Source organism: Pristiophorus japonicus, chromosome 16 (genome assembly GCF_044704955.1).
Source record: "Pristiophorus japonicus isolate sPriJap1 chromosome 16, sPriJap1.hap1, whole genome shotgun sequence".
In the NCBI taxonomy this organism is placed as follows: domain Eukaryota; kingdom Metazoa; phylum Chordata; class Chondrichthyes; family Pristiophoridae; genus Pristiophorus; species Pristiophorus japonicus.
The window spans coordinates 88,461,672-88,486,213 of NC_091992.1; the positions used below are offsets into that span (position 1 = coordinate 88,461,672).

Sequence of the window (24,542 nt, forward strand, 5' to 3'; positions counted from 1 at the left end):
CCTTTAAAATTGCACCATTTTGTTTATATTGCCTCTTCTCATTCACCCTCCCAAAATATATAACTTCACACTTATCTGTGTTAAATTTCATCAGCTCAGTGTCTATCTATGTCCTCCTGAAATCTGTTACTTTCCTCCTCACTATTTACCACATTTCCGCAAACTTTGAAATGATGCCCTGTATACCCAAGTCCAGGTCATTAACATATATATAAAACAAAGAGCAGTGGTCTTAATGCCAATCCCTGGGGATGTCAGTGTACACTACCCTCCAGTTAGAAAACAACCATTAACCACTACTCTCTGCTGTTTGTCCTTTAGCCAATTTTATATCTACCCTGACAATGTCCCTTTAATCCTGTGGGGTTCATTTCTGCAAACAAGTCAATGATGTGGTACTTTAACAAACGCCTTTTGAAAGTCCATATACACAACATCAACCGCACTGCCTTCAATCAAGTTCGTTAAACACGATTCACCTTTAACAAATCTATGCTGGTTGTCATTTATTAAGCCATATTTTTCCAAATGACAATTAATTTTGTCTTGGATTATTGTCTCTAAAAGTTTCCCCACCAACAATGTTAGGCTGACTGACCTGTAGTTGGTGGACTTATCCCTTTCCCTTTTATTGAATAGGGGTGTAACATTTGCAATCCCCCAGCCTATCTTTAATTCTCTCTGCAATCTAGAATGCATCCCATCTAGACCGAGTGACTTTTCTACTTTGATCGCTGCCAACCTTTTAAGTACCTCCTCTTTATCTATTTTTATCCCATCCAATTTCTCTACCACCTCTTCCTTTACTGTGCTTTTGGCAGCATCTTCTTCTTTAGTGAAGACAGATGCAAAGTACTCATTTAGTACCTCAGCGATGCCCTTTGCCTCCACAAGAAGATCTCCTTTTTGGTCCCGAATCTGTCCCACCCCTTCTCTGACTACCCTTTACTATTTATATGCTTATAAAATACTTTTGGGTTCCCTTTCATGTTAGCTGCTAATCTATACAAATCCATTGCATGCACATCCTGTGCCATGTGGGAACTCCAGAATACCTCATGTGTCCTAGAAAACCACAAATGTAGAAAGTTCTGCCAACTGCTTGAGCTTGAGCTGAGAGTTTCTAAACTTGAGGGGTGGCTGGCATCACTACAGTGCATGCGGCTAGCTAAGAGTTTTGTGGATATCATGTTTCAGGAGGTGGTCACCCCGCAGCTACAGAGAGTTCGGGGGAGAGGGAGTGGGTGACCACCTTACAGATAAGGAGGAACAGACACACAGTGCAGGAATCCCCTGGGAGCCTGGCACTCACAATCTGATGTTCACTGTTAAATACCAGTGAGGGTGATGACACCTCGGGGGAGTGCAGTCAGAAGCAAATTCACAGCACCATCGGAGACTCAGCTGCACAAGGGGATTCGATGGTCAGGAGATAGACAGTCGTTTCCGCAACCGCAGATGTAAGTCCTGAATGGTGTATTGCTTCCCTAGTGCCAGGGCAAAGGATATCACTGAATGTATGCAGTACATTCAGCAAGGGGAAGGGGGCCAGCCAGAAGTTGTTTTGCATGTTGGAACCACCGATATAGGTAGGGAAAGTGTTGAAGTCCTACAGGCAGAGTTTCAGGAGCTAATGGAAAGGATGCACATGGGGGGCGGGGGGCGCCAGTGGTATGCACCAACAGTACAGATAGAGCAAACAGTCAGTCCACCAAACAGAGGACAGGACTGTGTTCTATTATCCATGCATTAATAAAAGAACTAGTCAAGGTAAACACATTGACGAACTAATTTCCATCACATTCTTCTACTTATGCGAATTTACCTTACAAAGAATTGTGTACTTAGCCTAAATTTTGGAGTGAAAAAATGGTTATATCATTGATGCTTTACAATATTCTGAACAAATGAAATTGTTTTTATGTTACCTTCAGTGCCATCAGGCTCAGCTTGTTCCTCTCGTTGCTTCTGCTTGAACTTTAGGTTACCATAGTGCATTACTGCACCAGTGAGTTTATAGATACCTGTTTTCTCTTCAGACGTGAAGCCCAAAATGTCGATGGCTTCCTAGGGACCAATAGGATCAATCAGTAACATTAGAGTTGTGCGAACAATTGCTGTAACATTAAATTCACAGCCATAGAGATCTAACTTACATCAGTAGCCATCAGTTCATCAGCATCGTCGATACTGGCTACAACAATCTCACCCTGGCTAACAAAGTGAAAATCGTAGGGGTTGGTGCTAATGAGCAACATTTCTGAAACCAAACAATAGATTTAGACTGCAGTGTAGAGATGGGTGATTTTTTTTAAAGCATTTCTAATTCATAACACATGCGTTTGAAATATAATAATTAATAAAAAACATAAAATGACAATTAGTGGAAATTTCAAGAACGTTAATGTCAAGATCTCTTACCAATAAGTTCTGGCTTTTTGTTGCACGTAACCTGATAGAAAATGTGATAGCTTCTTTCAGCTTTCAGTTGGAATGTCACTCTGGACTTCTCCAGTAAATCTGTTTTGGGAGCATCATAGATAGTTAAGAATATTGCTCTCCCCAATAAATTAATTGCAGCATTTCATTTGTTAAATTTATACATCTGAGCTAGATAAATACTTACAAGTTTCAATATCAGCGGAGGACAGTTTTCCTGTGGTTCCAAAGTGAATCCTAATGAATTTACCCTTAGAATTAGAATTTTTAAAAATGTTGGTTAGCTGAATTACTTGAGCAGTGTCTCAGAAACTGAGTAAGTATTATGTATATGTTTAGTTATTTTTGGCAGTTTATTCCCTGTAGGTAAAGTGCTGCTCAAACACTTACGAAGCGAGATGAGTTGTCATTTCTCATTGTCTTGGCATTACCAAAAGCTTCCAGCAGAGGGTTAGCCTGGATGATTTGATCCTCCAGGGTGCCCTAGAAGTACACATGGCAAGTGTTAATAATGAAACAACTAATTCATTGGATAAAAGAAACAAACACACATCAATAATGTTTAATTGGTATGAAGAAAGGCAAAGAAGAAAAATCAGGTCTGTTTTTTGTTAGAAAAAAGGTGATTACAGAGTGATTTGATAGAGATGTTTAAAATTGTCGAGAGATGCGGCAAATAATGCAGTTGAGTGGTCTAGAATGAGGGGATCTAGACGTACGACAGTTCTAAATCTCTTGTATGCAGAGAGGAGAAACTTTTTTTTTTACTTAAGAGGGCTGTGAAGCTGTGGTATTTTTTTATATTTCATTATTTTTGTATATTTCATTATTAACACTACCAGAGTTAATGATTGAAGCAGACACCATGTCAACAGTTAAGAATAAAATTGCAAAGCAATCAGTTAGGTAGGTGGTTGAAGAAAAGGATATTGGAACAGAGAGGACACATGGGATTACGACTACTCCTCGTGTGGATGATGACCACCAAAATAGCTGAGTTAGACCCAAATGGCTTGTTTCCATGCTGTAATTTCAAAGTAATTCTTTGTAAAATGTAAAGCAAAGATCACGGTATAATTTCATCCACGTTTATACGCTTCTGATGTACTAAATTGCTGCTGATGTTCTGGGACATGCGAATTATAACCATATGACATTGTCACATTGCTAGTATGGTATTTTCTCTCATTTTATAACTGAACCTAGACTTTCTTTAGCTTAACCATGTCTTTACAACAGAACATGTTGATTTACCTTCAGCATGCCAGATTGTTCTTTTTTCTTGGCATCACCACTGGCTGCAACTGATGCAAAGTACTGGATGACACGTTTCGTGTTCACAGTCTTTCCGGCACCAGATTCTCCGCTGGTTGGTGGTAGAAAGGGGACCAATGAAGGAAATCCAAAGAGGAGTATTTAAAAAATATATATTAAAATAATCTTTATTCCAGGTGTTAAATATGTATGTGAGAATTTAAAAATCTTACGTGATCAGAATGGACTGATTTTCACGGTCTGTGGACAGAAAAAAAAATGTTTCAATTTAAGTTGATGACATGGCAAACTAGAAGTGGATTACTGCATTAATACTCTTTCATTAAATCTGAGTAAAGTCTCTAGTTTACCGGTTGACATGGCCTGATAAGCAGTGTCAGAGATGGAGAAGATGTGGGGAGGAACCTCTTGACGCTTCTTGCCTCTGTAACCAGTCACGACCTCGGGATTGTACACTGGCAACCACTTGTAGGGGTTTACAGTGACACAGAACAGCCCAGAGTAGGTCTAAAGGGAAAGAATGGAAATGCTTTAGAATTCTGCAAAATCCTCATACATTAAGTAGTATTTCTGTTTTTACTCCTCTGACTTACATAGATCATCCAGGCTGCATAACGCTCTTTGAGGTTAAACAGCACTGCTGGTTCGCTCAGGTGGGTCATCATGGCCATGTCCTCGATTTTATCGAATTTTGGAGGGTTCATTGGGAAGACTTGGTCTTCTTTAAGAGTTAGTGTCTGCAAAATAATCAACAGATCTTTTTGGATTCTTTTTTTAAAAAATAGTCCCCAGCTCAATGTTTCTAAGATTAACGTTTTAAAGCACGTGCCTGTTTTTCCAAGGTCTCGACGATCACTTTGCCACCTTCCTTGCTCTTGATTGAGCCTTTTGTGAACTCATTCTTCGGATCGACGCAGTAGCACGCAATTTTAGCTTCGAAGGGTCGGTTTTGGGCTTCAATTCGTTCTTTCTCCGGCTTTCGCAGAAAGGGTGCCGCCAGCCCAAAAACCGACATTTCCGCATCCGAGCTCATGGTTGCAGTTTACTGTGAAAACAGTAAAACAGCGTCTCGAAAATTTTTTTAAAGGAATTTCAGCCCAATAGTAATAAAATGTAAAATTTAACTACCTCGTATATCCGCGTGTCCACCTTGCATTGCAAAAGGATAACAACTTAAAATCATGTTTTACTTTTTTTAACCACTGCGTTACCTGTCCGCGCAAAGACCGGATGGGCTTTTTGTCGGTGCCTGCGCTTTGTGTGTACAATTCTGACACCACTTAACGCGCCGATGCAAAGCAATTTCCACGCGAAAGTGACACTGAGAGTTAGGTTTCCAACCTGTCTGCCAACTGCAGTAAAACAAGAAATGTTAAATTATCTCTAGTAGGATTCACAGCACGTGAGGTTGAAGCCAGATGTTAAAAGTGCCCAGACACCCACAGATTAAAACTTGATATAGACTTCCGGTTGGAGCACTGAAGATAAAATCTTACAGTGATTTAAGTGACATGGGGATTTTGTGATGGGGAATGGGTTAGAAATTTCCCCCCATCATTTTTTTAATCGTGTTTCAGTGTTCTCATAAAGTTAGACGTGAATGCACACTCGTTGCTAAATTGAGGCAGTATGACTTAACATTGTACTCTGCAGATACTGGTCTCGGGCCAGCAGCTGTGGTCGGGCTGGGCGCAGCAGCAATATACGGTGGGGCTGCCTTCTAAGCATCGAGCATTAGACTCCACGAGTATAAGCTCTGTAGCCTCAGTATTAATTGCAGCCTAACACATTTCTTGTTGATCTCGCCAGAAGAGATAAGATAAATGTAGAATACTTGTTTTGCAACAATATTGGAACAGAGGAGGTTGAGAGGAGACCTTATTGAGGTGTACAAAATATTGAGGGGCCTGGACATAGTGGATAGTAAGGGCCTATTTCCAGTGGTGGAGGGGTCTATTGCGAGGGGGCATAGTTCTATGGTGGTTGGTGGAAGGTTTAGAGGGGATTTGAGGGGGGGCTTCTTTACGCAAAGGGTTGTGGGGATCTGGAACTCGCTGCCTGGAAGAGTGATGGATGCAGAAACCCTCACTACTTTTAAGAGATAGTTGAATGGACATTTAAAGTGCCGTAACCTGCAGGGTTATGGACCTAAAGCTGGTAATTGGGATTAGACTGGATGACCTTTTGTTAGACAGTGCAGATATAATGGTAAGTACTGTAGGGAATAGAATACGGCCAGGGTGATCTCCTGGGCTAATTTTGATCGCTTGGATGGATCAGAGAGGATTTTTCCCAGATTTTTTTCTCCCTAAATTGGCCTGGGTTTTTATCTGATTTTTGCCTCTCCCAGGAGATCACATGGCTCCGGTTGGGGTGGAGTGTAGAATGTTTCAGTATAAGGGGTGTTGCAGTTGTGTGAGATGGACTGGTTGGACTGGGTGCTCTTTGTTGTTCCGTCGTTGTTCATAGGTTTATATGTAACCTTTAGGGCTGCTGACCAAGGGCTCTTTGTCGGACGGCGTAGACATGATGCACCGAAATGGCCTCCTTCAGCGCTGTAAATTTCTATGTTTCTATGTTTCTATTTGTTGTTTTGCATATTCGTGGAAGAAAGCAAATCAAACACTACGTGTTAAAAACTCACAATGTTGGCCATCATTAAAGGACCACGTCATTAAAGACAATGCTATTGTTCTGCATATTTCACACATCAGGATCTTCATATACGAATTGGATAGCATTTGAAATATTTTCGAGAGTTTGAATTACAACACTTAAGTCAAATAGCTACTGATCATTAGCTGAGAATATAGTATACAGCGCAAATAATGGAAGTATCATATTTGAGTAAATTGTTGTAATGCCGGCTAGATTGCTTTTTTATGCAACACCTGCTAACCAGCCTGTATGATGTACTGCCATGTTACATATTAGTATTATCTTCAGAAACACCAGTGGTATCTGCAGTGCCTTCTTCATACAATTACACAGTTGCTCTTTGAGTGGCGCTTGATGACAACTTGTGTTAGCAAGAATGCTTTTCCAGAGTACAAGAAGGAGTTACGAGCACGCACAGTTTCTGATTTGTGTGCAAAATGTCTATATTTGCAAGAATATCTTTATAAGCCTGTTCAGGTACATCCAAGTGTTCAGTTGTACTCTTCAAAAAAGAAATTAATTTTTGAATTATTCAATAAGATTTAATTTAGTGAAAGATCTTTAGAATATTTCCATTTTTATGCTGGCTGACAGCCATCATCTGTTGTCGCTAGAGTCCTCCTCAATCATCTTCTCCCTGTAGCCGAGGAACTCCTCCCCGAGTCACAGTGCAAATTTTGTCTCCTACGGGGCACAACGGACATGATCTTTGTAGCGCGACAGCTGCAGGAAAATGCAGGGAACAACGCCAGCCCTTATACATGGCCTTTTTCGACTTTACAAAGGCCTTTGATACTGTCAACCACGAGGGTCTAAGGAGCATCCTCCTCCATTTCGGGTGCCCCCAAAAGTTTGTCAACATCCTTCGCCTGCTCCACGACGACATCCAAACCGTGATCCTTACCAATGGCTCCATTACAGACCCAATCCACGTCCGGACTGGGGACAAACAGGGCTGCGTCATCGCCCCAATCCTCTTCTCAATCTTCCTCGCTGCCATGCTCCACCTCACAGTCAACAAGCTCCCCGCTGGATTGGAACTAAACTACAGAACCAGTGGGAAGCTGTTTAACCTACGCCACCTCCAGGCCAGGTTCAAGATCACCCCAACCTCTGTCATTGAACTACAGTATGTGGTCGACGCCTGTCTCTGTGCACATTCTGAGGCTGAACTCCAGGATATAATCAATGTATTTACTGAGGCATATGAAAGCATGGGCCTTATGCTTAACATCCATAAGACAAAGGTCCTCCAGCAGCCTGTCTGCACCGCACAGCACTGCCCCCCAGTCATCAAGATCCACGGTGTGGCCCTCGACAACTTGGATCATTTCCCATACCTCGGGAGCCTCTTATCAACAAAAGCAGACATCGATGCGGAGATTCAACACCGCCTCCAGTGCGCCAGTGTAGCCTTCGGTCGCCTGAGGAAAAGAGTGTTCGAAGACCAGGTCCTCAAACCTACCACTAAGCTGATGGTCTACAGGGCTGTAGTAATACCCGCCCTCCTGTACGGATCAGAGGCATGGACGATGTACAGAAGACACCTCAAGTCGCTGGAAAAATACCACCAACAATATCTCCACAAGATCCTGCAAATCCCCTGGGAGGACATGCACCAACATCAGTGTCCTCGTCGAGGCTAACATCCCCAGCATTGAAGCACTGACCACACTCGATCAGCTTTGCTGGGCAGGCCACATAGTTTGCATGCCAGACGTGAGACTCCCAAAGCAAGTGCTCTATGCGGAGCTCCTTCATGTCAAACGAGCCAAAGGTGGGCAGCGGAAACATTACAAGGACACCCTCAAAGCCACCCTGATAAAGTGCGACATCACCACTGACACCTGGGAGTCCCTGGCCAAAGACCGTCCTAAGTGGAGAAAGTGCATCCGAGAGGGCATTGAGCACTTCGAGTCTCAACGCCGAGAGCATGAAGAGGTCAAGCGCAGGCAGCAGAAGGAGCGGGCGGCAAACCAGTCCCACCCACCCCTTCCCTTGGCGACTGTCTGTCCCACCTGTGACAGAGTCTGTGGCTCTCATATTGGATTGTTCAGCCACCAAAGAGCTCACTTCAGCAGTGGAAGCAAGTCTTCCTCGATTCCGAGGGACTGCCTATGATGATGATGCATAGAATGCAGTGTTATCAGTCAATTTACGGTATTGGTATGCTTTATTGTTTATTATGGCATTTGTTTTTAAAGCCTTTACAAATCAAATCAGCTCATCGTGAAAATCTCATGCATGGACAGAGTAATTATTTCATCTTACCTGGTTCGCTTCAAGTAGCTGGAAGTAGTGAATCATATGAAGCTGCCAGTAGCTGCAAGCAGAGAGAAGCGATGAGTTTCATTAACCAAGTAAAGCGCGACGTATTTTATTGATGTAGAAATTGGACCATTTTTTTACTTTAAACAGGCACTTCGTTATGTGATATGTAGTCTCCAATAGTGCGTTTCGACCGCGCCGTCAGAGATCTCCCCCATCCTGCTCCCGACACGGCTGCGCGGGCGGTTAGTAACTGCCTTAGCTAATCATCGATAAATCTGTTCGATTCTCGCAATTCAACTCCACTGGGATCGTTTTTAAAAAGCATTAAATCTCGAGTCAGTGTGAACAGCACAGTCATACAGAGGTAACGGTGAAATATGATGCGATGAGTAGCGCATTAGGGAAATTTTGTGGCAAAATAATGTAAAACTTTAATTTTGTACAATCAGAAATAGATGGGGATCAGCAGCATTTATATATAACAATTACATAGAAATAATATTTAGTTTTTTTCACAATAGGGTAATTTTTCCTAGAGCATTAAGAATTCTAATGCTTCTATTAAATAACCACATCCACTCTAATAAGAATGCACAACGTCGGAGAGAGGACCCATTGCAACCTACCTTGCTGTTGGCTCAGTGGAGGATGCCGAGTGCATCCACTGCACTTGCTTTTAAAAGAGAATGTTGCCGACTCAGCAGCTGTCGTCTCCAAATATGGAAAATACAACAATTGGCCCGATTCAGTGACCTGATGTGGTTGTCGAATATCATCTTTACAGGGATGGGTTATAATTAGTAGAAATGCATGTAACTCTTTAGATATTGGAATTATGTAATCATAAATCTGTCTGTCATTTAAAAAATCGATCGGTTTGACGCTGTCACACAGCCAGAATGGTCGTTATATAAAGCAGTGAGCGTTACTTGCGCTAACTTGTCTCTGTTAGTGATTCAGCGGTGATGTCTGAAATGCAAAACATTTCATTCTGAATTGGCTTACCATTTGATTACTAATTTCAAATGAATATTAGATGTATAGGTAATTAGTATAATTTAAGCCCAACGTGTGTGCATGATAAAGTAGTGGCAGTATACTGAACTTGCTTTTAACTGAACGGGGAGCTTTGTAGATGGAGCGTAAAAGATGAAGGTAACTAGAGTAAGAAATCTGGAAATTGGAGACCAGCAGCAAATGCAGACTAATAGGTCAGGTACCGGTTGTCAGGCTGCAACTTGGGTCTCAAATAATGGTCGGATTGCACCAGAACCAATATCACTATTTGCGGTGTTTTTACATAAAAATATAGGATTTGTCTAATTGTGTTCTCTGCAACATTGTTGTACCGGATTATTTGCAACTCGAATTAACATCTAAGGAAATTAGGACAAAAATTAATTGCGATGTTGTTCGAGATGTTCCAGAGAAAATGTGTTCAGATCAGATGTGTTTGTTTAGAGATGCTTCATTCCGTAAAATATTGAAAAAAAATATGAAAATGTGAATTACAGCACGCAATGACAGTGGGTAAACAAGTTGTGTCCCCTTTCACACCTTCAGAAACCCTACTACAGACATAATTTGCTAAAGAGTTAAATAAGAATGTAAAATAGTGCTAAATGCTTTTGGATTTGTGCATTGTATGTATGCAGTTCATTAGGAATAACCATCGAGAAACTGACGGAGATTACTAGAAGTGGTTCGAGGGAGACCATCCGCGAGATTATGATAACTCAGTATTTAACAACGGTTACAAAGGGCTGCAAAATGAGGAAACCGAAACATTAGGTTAAGGCAAAAAAATTGAAGTCTAGAAGCAAAATATGAAAATGTGGTGGCTCTGGTACTGCCTGGTACTGCAGCATCTCGATTTGTGTAATTTTTATAAGATCTAGTTGGAACAACTTTCTATATTTGCTTCACATTTCCATTACACATTCACAGGGAGGCGAGGTGACAGGCCGTCTAAATCAGTCTGGTAGACAACAGATAACTCTGCGGTCTGGCTTTTGATCCTGATTATTTCTGGGGGGGTGGTTATTACTGCATTGGATTACTGTCGGTTGTGGGACGCGCTCTGTGCTCAGTTACGTGGGATTAGTTTATGACGGGTATAACTATGTGGAGGTCCAGGGATTATTCCATTTGGAGTGGAGCCTTGTTGGAGAGAGCTAGGGGTTTGCTGCTTTCAGTGACTGCACCAGGAATTATTCCCAAATGTAAAAATAAAATAGCCACGCTTAAACAGACTTTAATTTCGAGTAAATAGCTGTTTAATAGGAAAATAGAGCAGGACAGACTGGGAATAACGACAATTATAATGACTTTTGGTGAGAAACTCCAGACACTATGATTGCAGTGAAGAGGTTTTCTAATACATAGTTGATTAAAATGCAATGCTCTTCAATAACTAAGCAGAAGTAAAGATTTTATGTGCAGGTGCGTTATATACTAATTCATTTTACCGATCTTTATTTACCTTATTTAAACAATGACAATGATGCGAGAGACAAGGGACTCCGCTCATGTGTAATAATTGTATGAGTAGCAGCATAGGCGAAGTTCACTGACTGCGGCAAAGTCGGGCTCATATTTCTCAACACCCGGAATCTGCCAGATCAAAGTGTGACCCTTGTCAGAGCGAACGGGTCAAGTACGACTTGAAAGATGGAAAGTAAATATAGGCGCTTGTTTTGAATTGAAGTACAGATCTATTTGAAGAGCCCTATAGTTAAGATGCGTTTCATTAATTGCTTTGTAGCTCGCGTTAACAAACTAGCAACAAATAAAACTCGGGTAGTTAGGAGATGCATGGAAAACGTGTTGACACAGACTGGGACAAAGTAATGCAGGAGCCCCCAGAACATTTTTTTAAAAACCCTCTCCCATTAAATCAGAGTAAAATGAATCAAAAGTCCGAAAGTTTGAAGGCAGCGATCACTTGCATTACAATTCCATTGTTATCTGCAATCGTTTCACACTCCTTATCAATATTAGCAACCTGAATATTTCCAATCGCAAGAGGCGCTGTTACTCCCAAACTGTCAGTAACTTTGGACAAAAGTATTTAAGGTAAAGAAAATTTACCCTGAAATTGAATGGGAGATTTTCAAATACATAGTTGATTAAAATAAAATTTTGTACTTACAACAATGATGTTTACACTGCCACTTTCCTGCATCTTTCCCAAACATTGGGGGGAATTTTTCGGGGGATCGATGACCGGATGGGTGGGAATTTTTTTGGACAGAGGGTCGGGACCCATGCGTCTTTCCCAAATGTCGAATCTGTCAGTGTTGAGCAGACCCGACACGTTGCGGTGCGATGGCGATTCAGGTCATTATGTCCTTGTTAACAGCTACTTAAAAAAGCAGTTTGAGCTCACCTTTAGATGGTCGTCCATAGGGTCTATGGTGCACTGCTCGAGGATCATGTCAAGTAAGGAGGTCTGGAGTTGTGTGACCATGGCCTAGACTTTCCCCCTTTTTTGCATCGATACCACCCACTTAACGTCCATTTTAATGCTGAGATGAGGTATAATGCCCAGGTATCGCCAATTTAGCAACAAAATGGAAACTAACACCCATGTATCGCTCACTTATCACCGAGCATTACTTTCGGCATGTAGTTAACGTTGAGAATTAATATTACCGGCCGCCCACTTTTTTTTTGCCGTAAAGATCAGAATAGGCAAAACTAACACCCATAATATCGGCGAGCGTTACTTTCGGCACCTCGGCCACATATCGCCGAAAATATCGCTCGCCGAAAAAACCGCTGAGAAAAAGTTGCTCTCACCTAAACTGAACCCAATGGTATGGACGCCATGTTGGTTCATATAAAAGGCTGCTTCAAGTTCTGGGGAGTTTTGATGTACTGTGCAGTTCTTTTAAGGTGATTTGAACATCTGTGGACGATTTGAATTTATTTTAAGTATTTTAGTAGGCAAATTTATTGTTTGTGAACAATAGGAATAATATTGATTGTTATTGTAATGGGACCTGTAATTTCTCAGCCTGTCTTGATGACTACACACATGCTGCAGACTAGAGATGGCAGAAGGTATATTCAAGAGCATTATGTGCCCAATCCAAGAGGTGGCACACTGAGGAGGATGAGGATGAGAACTTATACCCCACGCACTTACAGGGAGAAGTGGTCTCATCTGAGACAATGCGCAATAAGGTTATGTGAAATAATAAACATTTAATGAGAACATTTGTATAAAATCATAATTATAACTGTAAAAAGCACCCCACCCCACCCCATCTCACCCACAACAAATTGATAAAATTTATATCATTCAGAAAAGTGTTCACATTTCAAACAAAACTTCATAATCATAGAACACAAATGCAAAAAAAACAAGGTACCCCCTCTCCCCTTCCCCCAAACCTTCCAACAAAATAGCAACCAAAACATAAAAAACTGTGAACAATACAACTCCTGCAGCCATGCACTTCACTTTCCTCCCCCCTCCCCCCCACCCCGCTTTTCCTCCCCACCTCTGCCCCTTCTCCTTCCCCTCCTGACTCCAAGCTGCCTTGCCGAGGAGCTCCTCAGGCACTGTTTCATTGGGAGGGATGATGGCAGATCCGCTGGTTGGCTGGATACGGGAGAGGACAGTCCCGAGGAAGGAACATCCTCTGAGCCAGCAGCAAGACCTTCCTCCTGGCTATGTGTCGTTGGCAATGGGGGTACGGCACCTTGGGGTGCAGTGCCATGCTCCGGTCCTGGCTATCACCTCCCGGGCCTCTGCCATCTGCAGCACATACTCGGTCATGGTGGCAGACATGCTAGCCAGCTGTTGGGATATGCCCCCCATTGTCTGTAGGATCTGCTAACCTATGTCAACATTCCTCCTGGACAAGTATACCATGTCCTCGTTCAGATCTACTGCTCGTGGAACAGACCTGCTGCGTTGAACCAACCACCATGTGGTCGACGCCATCATGCAGACACCTTGGTGCCCTGCAGCAAGGTGCTTGGGCCCACTACCTCCACGGTGGAGGAGGGAATGGCTGCAGAAGCACTAGATGTAATCGGTGTCGAATGGATTATGGAGCTTCTCACTGTAGGCTCCTTGAAGTCAGCACTGTCATCCATGGAGAAGGCACCCTGCAGCTCCACAGGCGATAATCGGGTCTGCTCAGCACCAGATGGATGATCCTCTGGAAAGTCCGGCTCCGGACCCCCAGCTTCTTGGCTCGGTGGTGTTGCATGGGGCTGCGCTGCTGGTTGAGCTACAAAACATGAATTAGGTCATTAGAGGAGAAGGGGGTACTAGGGTCACAAGGTGATTCCAATGCTACACACAGCATATGCACGAAAAAGCACCACTGCTATCAAAATCATCACAGACATCACATTTCATGACCATGACCAAATTCTGCATTGCAATGATTCTCATGAGGCCATCATTATTTAGATATAACTTTTATCAATTATCTATCATATATTATTGTTCGAATATGAGTGGGTGTAGCATCTATTGACTTTACACCACGCAATGGTGTATACTTTACTCATGTGGCATCACATCAGGTTCTGTTGCTGCTTTCGTGGCTGACCGGGGGTGGCACCCGCTCCTCGATGTCGGCGAGCTCACTGATGACTGGTGGCCCAGCACCCGTTCGCCGCTGCTCGGCCCTATTCTTCGAAAGCTTCTTCTGTAAAAGGTAACACCAGCACGACATGGCATGAGATCGTTGCATGAGATTGTTGATAGGTACTGTCACAGAGACTGATACAACACATAACCGACAGATGCAATCATGATTATTATGAAAATTATCATTCTTTACCTAAAGACATATACCATCAATGCAGGCTTTGCGTAAAACATGCTCAGTATAAGTGCAAGACATCTGATTTTAATCACTTATTATATTTACAATTCAAATTATATAAATATATAAGTACATGTAAATAAATGTAATATTTACTCTGGCGGATCCGACAACGTCGTTCCAGTGCTTGCGGCACTGGTTGCCCCCACGCACCTCATTCGTCACCGACGAGACCACCTCGGCCCGTATCATGTGGTAAACCTTTGGAGTGGGCTTCCCACACCCGCCCCCGGGTCAATTAACCCCAACGTAATCCACGGAGGCATTTGCCTTATTGGAGAATCTCCGAGCTCGTTTCCATCTTCCCAGTAGTTCCTCTCCCACCTCACTGCTTTCGCCAGAGTCTCCACAGCATGCTGTGTCCCTTCCATTTTAACTATTTTTTCCCCCCAAAACTCCATGCGAACAACGTTATTTGTGCACTCAATTATTTTTGCTGCTGGTAAATCTCCCTCCTACCTTCCACATAAGCCAAACAACCACACAACACACCCACACACGCTTTCAGTTCCTCTCTGCTCCCTCTCTCTCTCTCTCCTCTTCTGCACATGTATTGATGACCCCTGACCTCCTGAAACGTGGGAAACGACGTTGCCAGTTTACGGCAGAAGGTCAAAAAAATTTACGCTGATGCCCATTTCACATCGCTCGCAGTAACGCCTATTTAATAAAGTGGAATGTTGGGGTTTTGAAAATGGGCAATAACCCGGCGATCTCAAAACCCATATTAACTGCCAACGCTGGAAATAACGCCCATTTATGGGCGATCTGCAGAAAAGTGTAAAGTCTGGCCCCATGTCTTTACTTAACAGCTGCAAATGTACTATAAAAGCTCCCACCTCACAGCTGTTCACTTTCCAAGCTCAGAAGCTGATGCTTACTGCAGTTGGAAGAAAGATTGAGCTTTATGCAGGTTGCAAGTCACCTCACTGGAACAACCTCTCTCACCATTAACAGATCACTTCTGTCATCTCAAGTTCATCTGCTATATATTCTATCAGCATCTGTACCCTTGAAACTACCTCACCGTGATCTTCAAAATTGCACCATGATCAGCCTTAACACCAGCAGCACCAGGCACACCAGCAGTAGGAACAACACCAACCTCCTCCGCAATCAATTGATGCTGCAGAGGACACAGGGCATCAGCACCTGACCACATTGCTGCCCAGGTAGCCAGAGCTGGCCTCACTTTGGCCAGATTGACTTTACTTGATGCTGTACAGCTTAATGATAAATGATGTGCCAGGTTGGCACCATCCACACCAGCTCCATAAAGTATCCCTGCAATGCCCAAGCCATTCTTTTCACACTCATCGCCATTGTGGGGGTACCGTTATGTCTCACCATTCACTGCAACTCACTAAGCCATTTCCAAAGGTGCACACAAATCTGTCCAAAAATGCAAAGTGTTTAAAACAAAAATTTCAATTTTTGACAGCACATTAACCGAAACTTCACATGAACATTGGCTAAAACACACAGGTGCCTATCCTTGTGTGTTGTTGTTTTGTAAAATTGAACTAGGATGAGGGTCAGTGTGAGGGGTGGCTAGTGAGATGGGGAAGTGATAATGTAGGCAGAGATAGATGGGTGGAGGTGCAAGCTAAGTTGGTGTGAATAAGAATGTACAGGAGTAGGGTAGGGAAGTCCAAATGATGGGGATGTGATGAGTGGCACAGTAGTATGAGGTTGAATGTGGCTTTGCAGTAATGTTTCGTGATCCACTGAGATCATTGAAAAGTTTGTGCTACTGTAGCCTGGTCCTTCTTATGACATCCCTGCTTGTGTCCTCCTATGCATTGTGCAACCAGGCTACATTGGTCTCCTGCGGAGGTCTCTTACACTCAAAAGGTTACTGCAGAAGGTAAAGGTACGCGGAGTCAGAGGAAATGTATTAGCATGGATAGAGAATTGGCTGGCTAACAGAAAGCAGAGAGTCAGGATAAATGGGTCCTTTTCGGGTTGGAAATCGGTGGTTAGTGGTGTGCCACAGGGATCGGTGCTGGGACCACAACTGTTTACAATATACATCGATGACCTGGAAGAGGGGACAGAGTGTAGTGTAACAAAATTTGCAGATGACACAAAGATTAGTGGGAAAGCGGGTTGTGTAGAGGACACAGAAAGGCTGCAAAGAGATTTAGATAGGTTAAGCGAATGGGCTAAGGTTTGGCAGATGGAATACAATGTCGGAAAGTGTGAGGTCATCCACCTTGGAAAAAAACAGTAAAAGGGAATATTATTTGAATGGGGAGAAATTACAACATGCTGCGGTGCAGAATTCTCTGCCCAAGGAAGCAGTTGAGGCTAGCCCATTGAATGTATTCAAGTCACAGATAGATAAATTTTTAACCAATAATGGAATTAAGGGGTCCTTGTGCATGAATCCCAAAAAGTTAGTTTGCAGGTGCAGCAGGTAATCAGGAACACGAATGGAATGTTGTCCTTCATTGCGAGAGGGATGGAGTACAAAAGCAGGGAGGTCCTTCTGCAACTGTATAGGGTATTGGTGAGGCTGCACCTGGAGTACTGCGTGCAGTTTTGGTCACCTTACTTAAGGAAGGATATACTAGCTTTGGAGGGGGTACAGAGACGATTCACTAGGCTGATTCCGGAGATGAGGGGGTTACCTTATGATGATAGATTGAGTAGACTGGGTCTTTACTTGTTGGAGTTCAGAAGGATGAGGGGTGATCTTATAGAAACATTTAAAATAATGAAAGGGATAGACAAGATAGAGGCAGAGAGGTTGTTTCCACTGGTCGGGGAGACTAGAACTGGGTGGCACAGCCTCAAAATACGGGGGAGCCAATTTAAAACCGAGTTGAGAAGGAATTTCTTCTCCCAGAGGGTTGTGAATCTGTGGAATTCTCTGCCCAAGGAAGCAGTTGAGGCTAGCCCATTGAATGTATTCAAGTCACAGATAGATAAATTTTTAACCAATAATGGAATTAAGGGTTACGGGGAGCGGGCGGGTAAGTGGAGCTGAGTCCACGGCCAGATCAGCCATGATCTTGTTGAATGGCGGAGCAGGCTCGAGGAGCTAGATGGCCTACTCCTGTTCTTAATTCTTATGTTCTTATATTCTTATGCCCATTGGAAGGGAAGAGAACCTCCCTGTGTGCTGTGACTCCCTCCTTCGGCATCTGGAGGGAATCATGGGAGAGCCTGGGTGCACATTTGTGCAGTACTTGTCAGTGTTTGCAGCACCTCGATGCTATAGCACATTGACTACACAACTTTCAAAATTAATTTGCACATGGTCCCTTTAAGGAAACTTTCTGATGATGCACCATCAAGTGACATTACCAGACACGCTTCCTTCAAGTGCCCAGGAAATGGCGGGCTTAGCAAGCCCAATCAGGGAAAATCATTCTACTCAATGCGCTTGAGCCAGCAGTGGGGTTGGGACCCATCATTGATCCCAGCCACACCGCACCCCTCAAGGTTGGGGAAATCGCAGCCATTCTTTCTGAAAGTCACCAGATCCTTCGCTTCTCAGCAGCACTGACACCCAACATCCCTATGGTTGGATCTTAGAGTTTCTCTAAGCATGTATAGACTAGTAGCTCAGAAGGACACTAGCTGAAGGCTTCAACTTTAATCTCTATCCATACCACCTCACAAAGTTATGGAGCTACTATTATTCCACCGGACTGTAATCAATAGAATACGTCACTTCAGAAGGTATAATACTGAAACTGACATAATTTATACTATCGATACACAAGTCTTGAAATTAATAGCTAAAGGACTGATTTATAGCTGGCTATAAGGAAAATAAAGGGAAATGAGGAAAGTGTAGGCACTTGGCATTTGGAACTACTGCTAGTATGGAGGATAAACACAAACGTGAACTTATTGGGTCATATTATTGGCTTGATTCCCTGTTGTAATTGCTATGTAAATATCAGATTGATATTGTGGGTAGCACTCTCGCCTCAGAGTCAGAAGTTTGTGGGTTCAAGTCCCACTCCAGGAAGTTGAGCACAAAAAAAATCTAGGCTGACACTCTAGTGCAGTGCTGAGGGAGCACCGCACTGTTGGAGGTGCCGTCTTTTAGATGAGATGTTATACCAAGGCCCCGTCTGCTCTCTCAAGTGGACGTAAAAGATCCCATGGCACTATTTTGAAGAAGAGCAGGGGAGTTCTCCCCGCTGTCCTGGCCAATGTTTATCCCTCAATCAACATAACCAAAAACAAATTATCTGGTCATTATCACATAGCTGTTTGTGGGAGCTTACTTCTGTGCAAATTGGCTGCCGCGTTTCCTACATTACAACAGTGACTACACTCCAAAGGTACTTCATTGGCTGTACAGCGCTTTGAGCCGTCCGGTGGTCATGAAAGGTGCTATATAAATCCAAGTCTTTCTTTTTTCTTTCTGAAATCACATCCTTGAGGGCAAGCTGGCCATTATTGCTTAAATGAATGTGCAGGCTGTCACATCCAGGCAGTAAATTTGAATATCTTGATCGAATGGACTAGGGCACCCACACCCTTAAAAATAAAGAGCCTACTCTGCTTAAGTTTGTAAAGTATTCAGAAATCCAGCTGCTCACTAGACTAAAATTCTACTCCATGCACTGTCAAATCCAACAACCATTGACCTGTCTCACTGCAGAATTCTCGGGTCAGATCGAGATTAATTGAAGGTCCCTTTTACATTCCTGGAAAGAAGAAATCAGTTTACAGGAATGTAAGAATGTCAATATAACTACACCCATGATCTATATTCCAAATTCACAAGCTTCCTTGCCTGCAATACATTAAAATATCTTCAGCAGAAGTTTCTGTTAAGTTTCACTTCTTTTGCAGCACAATTCATCTGAAATATGCAAAACCTGCACGAAAGATCAAGGAATTTCCAGCACAAATTACATTCAGCTCAAATCAAGTTTCCGCAATCTCCTGCACTAGCTTAAAAAAACATCATGCTCGAAGCCAGCCCTGCCCACAAAACTGGCAATGCTCCCCAGATCGAACTATTCGACATGGTGAGTTTCCACTAATTGCGCCCGTTTATGGGCCTTTGAGGAGGCTCTTAAAATTAAGCCTTTTTAGGTGCAAGGACTCTAATAGGTACATTTTAAAAGCTTCTAAATACCATCTTTTGAATTTACTACAAACAAATGGTTCTGTATAGTTTATTACGGTCATTTTCAGTTATATAAAATCGGGTTACTCACAAGTGGTGGAATGGACACTGATTAAAAATGCTTATTTATTGTGATAAACCCATTTTCAGTTGTATTAATAAACCTGCGCCAGAGAAATGGTAAGGTGGGGAAGTGTTGAGCAATGGGATCTGGGATTTCATTCAGGGGAAGCAGAGTCTGATGATGTGGTCAAGGACAGCCTGTCCAGAATGGGGATTTTCAGCCTGCCTCCTCCCTTCCTCCTGATCATCATCTTCCTCCTCTTCCTCCTCCTCCTTTTCCTCCTCCTCCTCCTGAGGTGGCCGAGGAACCCCTGGTGGCAAGGGCTGTGACCTCATGATGGCAGATTTGCGGAGGATGCAGCAGACTGCCACAAATTGGGACACCCACTCTAGTGCGTACTGGAGAGCTCCTCCCAAATGGTTCAGGCAGCGGTACCATTCTTTGAGCACCCTGATGATATATCAATGACATTCCCCATGACAGCATGCCTGTCATTATGTGAGCGCTGGCCATGAGTGGTGGGGTTGCGGAGGGGAGTCATCAGCTAGGTGAAGAGCAGTTAGCTCCTGTTGGCTTGCAGCTACCCTTGGGTTCAATGTGGTGGCTAGAAGATTGCTGGCACAGCAGACTGGTGCAGGATTCTTCTTCTTCTTAGGTGGTCCCTCATATCGAGGATGACTTGCTTCCACACCAAAAAGTGTTGAGTTCACAGGTATTTCAATGAAGGACCTGACATTCCATGTCCAGAACTACATATTGAAGAGTGGAAGATGCCTGTGCATGGATTTTTTTAACGTGCGGTGGTCGTTGCACACCAGCCACCACATGGGCTTGACAGAGCTAGGTCTTGTTCCAGTGACAAGGATTAACCAAGACGACTGGAGACCAGCTCTGCTACACGGACCTAGTGCGCACAATTATCGCAGTGTGGGCTGCCCATGCTGCCCCTGGGCCCTTGCCTCTTCTGGGCCCCGAACTCACGCCTCTCCTGGGCCCCGATCACATCGCTCTACTATCTCTCGCTGCTCCTTCGCCCCGACCTCGCTGCTCCTCTGCTGCTTGCCACCTCTCCTGCTGTACCCGCCCACGCTCTAATTAGTGACCTTGATTTTGGTGACTTCCAATTCAGTCGCCCTTCTCCAAGTCGTTGCCCTCCTGCACCAGCTTGCACTGCTCCCTGAAGTGGCCTCCATGCTGCTCCCGGGCTGCCGCACCTCCACTCCTTTTATGGTCCCAACCTGCGGCTGGTGGTTTCTTGCAGGTCGGGACCTCCACGCTGCAGGATTAAGGAATCATGGCTGCTGGCAAGATACTGGGCATTCACTATCATGATGTGCTAGGCATGGTCGCATATCAACTACATATTAATTGAGTGGTAGTCTTTGATATGCGGCACTCGTAAAGCCATGTGTATGCAGTCGATGATGCCCTGCACACATGGGGAAGCCCGATATTCTGGCAAAGCCATATGTGTGCTCCTCCTGCTTCTCTCTGTGATCTCCCAAATGCAGTGATGAATGGTGAACTGCTATGTTGCCTGTTCCAGCCTGGAAGGATCCACTGGCTTAAAAATTCAGGGCCACCATCATCTTGAGAGCTATTGTAGAGCCATCTGACCCTGCTCTGAGGCTGCAGGTCTGGTTCCAAGAGGTGTCAGAGTTTTGTGAACACCTCCTTGGTGAAGTGCAGCTGCCAAACACACTTCTCATGGCTTAGATGCCAGTAGGAGAAGACCATAGGTTGGTAAGGCCTCCTGTTGAGAGCACTTCTCCCACTCCTCCGCCCTCTGCGAGCAGCATACCTTCTTTACTGCCTCTGCTCCATCTCTCTGTCATGCTGCAGCGCGAGGGGGACTGCAAGTACTTAATTTTTGTGTTGGGATTAATTGTGCTAACATAGACATTGTTAAATAAATAATATTTCTCCACAGATGCTGCCTGACCAGCTGAGAATTTCTAGTATTTTCTGTTGTTAAATTAAGTAGTATTAGGCAATACATCTTTATTTCTGATTTGACTTTGATCTCTATGTCAAGAAACAATTAACTGATTTCACATATTGTACATGCTATTCTATGGTGATTAGCTCTGCATATAACAATTAAGATAAGTTGGACTAGGTAATGTAAGACAATTCAAAGGTGAGCTAATTGAGGCAGTGTACAAACCTTAGGACACGACTAGTAGATTCCAGTCCAGCTTCTATGTATGCATGTTAGGAAAAAGAGGAAATATCAAACCAATGCTGAACCTACCAAATTTGATGGCCCGATGTGTTTAGTTACGTATGGAAGTTGTGGTGCATAGGTAGAGTAGCTCTGGTACACTAAACATTCAGTTAATATGTGCTTTTAAGAAAATGTTACACCTAGTGGTATGAGGGCATGCATGCAGATGGCACTCTGTCACTGTACAGCCTAGGAAAATTGGAACTCTGTGCTTTCATGTATGCACAGAGCTCTAATCACCAGTCTCTGATTGCTGATTACATTTTAATGTTAGGAGTGAGCTGGCAGGGCAGTCAGCTCTTGTTCACATTAATAACATTCAAAATTACAGTTACAAATTACTAGGTATTCTTGCATAAGAACATAAGAAATAGGAGCAGGAGTAGGCCATTTGGCCCCTCAAGCCTCTCCCGCCATTCAATAAGATCATGGATGATCTGATCTTGGCCTCAACGCCACTTTTCTGCCCATTCCCTATTACCCTTGACTCCCTTATCTTTCAAAAATCTGTCTATCTCCACTTTAAATATATTCAATGATTGTCTATCCATTTGCATCACTGCCCTCACTAATATTGTCAGTATCCATCCGGATACATCACTGACCTCACATGTACTGTCACTGTCCATTCATATGCGTCAACAGCTCTCTGGGGTAGAGGATTCCAAAGATTCACGAACCCCTGAGAGAAGAAATTCCTCCTCATCTCCATTTTAAATGGGCGACCCCTTATTCTGAAACTATATCCCCTAGTTCTAGATTCCCCGATGAGGGGAAGCACCCTCTCTGCATTTACCCTGTCCAGCCCCCTCAGAATCCTATATGTTTCAATACCTCTCATTCTTTTAAACTCCAATGAGTACAGGCCAAATCTGCTCAACCTTTCTTCATAAGACAACTCCTTCATCTCAGAAATCAACCAAGTGAACCTTCTCTGAACTGCCTCCAATGCAAGTATATCCCTCTTTAAATAAGGAGACCAAAACTATATGTGGTACTCCAGGCGCAGTTTCACCAATACCCTGTACAGTTGTAGCAAGACTTTTATACTCCATCCCTCTTGCAATAAAGATCAACATTCTATTTGCCTTCCAAATTACTTACTGTAATTTTTTTGTGTTTCATGTACAAGGACCCCAGATTGCTCTGTACCGCAGAATTTTGTAGTCACCATTTAAATAATAATTTGCTTTTTTATTCTTCCTATCAAAGTGGATACTCTCACACTTTCCCACATTATAATCCATCTGACAAATTTTTGTCCACTCACTTAACCTATCTATATCGCTTTGCAGATTCATTGTGTCCTCTTCACAGCTTGCTTTCCCATCTATCTTTGTATCATCAGCAAATTTGGCTATATTATACTCGGTCCTTTCATCAAAGTCATTAATATAAATTGGAAATAGTTGAGGTCTCAGCATTGATTGCTGTGGCACTCCACTAGTTACAGTTTGCCAACATGAAAATGACCCATTTATCCCAACTTTCTGTTTTCTGCTCATTAGCCAATCCTCTTTCCATGCTAATATATTACCCCCAACCCCGTAAGCTCTTATCTTGTGCAGAACCTTTTATGTGGCAATTTATCAAATGCCTTCTGGAAATCCAAATACACAACATCTACTAGTTCCCTTTTTATCTATCCTGCTCATTACATCCTCAAAGAACTCTAGCAAATTTATCAATCATAATTTCCCTTTCATAAAACCATGCTGACTTTGCTTGATTGTATTACAATTTTTTTAAGTGTCCTGCCACTACTTCCTTAATAATGGACTCCAGCATTTTCCCAATGACAGATGATAGGCTAACTGGTCTTTGGTTGCATGCTTTCTGTCTCCTTCCTTTCTTGAATAGGGGCGTTACATTTGCTTCATTCCAATCCGCTGGGACCTCTGCACAATCCAGGGAATATTGGTAAATTACAACCAATGCATCCACTATCTCTGCAGCCACTTCTTTTAAGACTCTAGGATGCAGGCCATCAGGTCCAGGGGACTTGTCCATCTTTAGTTCCATTAGTTTGCCTAGTACTTTTTCTCTAGTGATAGTGATTGTTTTAAGTTCCCACCTCCCTATAGCCCCTTGATTATCTATTATTATTGGGATGCTTTTAGTGTCTTTTACCATGAAGACCCGTTACAAAATATTTGTTCAAAGTCTCTGCCATTTGCCTGTTTCCAATTATTAATTCCCCAAACTCATCCTCTATGGGACCAAGATTTACTTTAGCTACATTCTTCCTTTTTATATACCTATAAAAGCTCTTAGTGTCTGTTTTTATATTTCTCGCTAGTTTACTCTCATAATCTATCTTCTCTCTCATTTTTATTTTTTAGTCATCCTTTGCTGGTTTCTAGAAATTTCCCAATCCTCTTTCTTACAAGCCTCCATTATTTCTTGATTTATACTCTGCCCTGCAGTGTAGCTACTGTTAGGGGACCTATAGACTACTCCCACCAGTGACGTCTTTCCCTTATTATTTCTTAGCTCCACCCAAACTGATTCCACATCTTGATCTTCTGAGCCAATATCATTTATCACTACTGCACTGATCTCATCTTTTATTAACAGAGCTACCCCACCTCCTTTTTCTTTCTGCCTATCCTTCTCAATGCAACAGTGCATTGCACAGTCAGATCATTGACATGG

The 24,542-nt window shown here is 43.1% G+C and overlaps 1 protein-coding gene across 1 annotated transcript in view; it reads right to left on the reverse strand.

The window, feature by feature from the left end:
- The window catches only part of LOC139226206 (uncharacterized), a 75,726-nt gene that overhangs the window by 12,441 nt on the left and 38,743 nt on the right, over window positions 1-24,542 (reverse strand). Inside the window, exons 39-53 of the mRNA XM_070856836.1 lie at window positions 15,543-15,621; window positions 13,645-13,889; window positions 11,354-11,421; window positions 8,644-8,695; window positions 6,779-6,874; window positions 4,544-4,756; window positions 4,308-4,451; window positions 4,065-4,221; window positions 3,927-3,954; window positions 3,694-3,805; window positions 2,830-2,922; window positions 2,627-2,690; window positions 2,422-2,520; window positions 2,157-2,260; window positions 1,929-2,067 (exon numbers count right to left, since the gene is read on the reverse strand). Coding sequence (XP_070712937.1) covers window positions 1,929-2,067; window positions 2,157-2,260; window positions 2,422-2,520; window positions 2,627-2,690; window positions 2,830-2,922; window positions 3,694-3,805; window positions 3,927-3,954; window positions 4,065-4,221; window positions 4,308-4,451; window positions 4,544-4,756; window positions 6,779-6,874; window positions 8,644-8,695; window positions 11,354-11,421; window positions 13,645-13,889; window positions 15,543-15,621 — 1,693 coding nt within the window. The remainder of the gene's footprint in view (window positions 1-1,928; window positions 2,068-2,156; window positions 2,261-2,421; window positions 2,521-2,626; window positions 2,691-2,829; window positions 2,923-3,693; window positions 3,806-3,926; window positions 3,955-4,064; window positions 4,222-4,307; window positions 4,452-4,543; window positions 4,757-6,778; window positions 6,875-8,643; window positions 8,696-11,353; window positions 11,422-13,644; window positions 13,890-15,542; window positions 15,622-24,542) is intronic.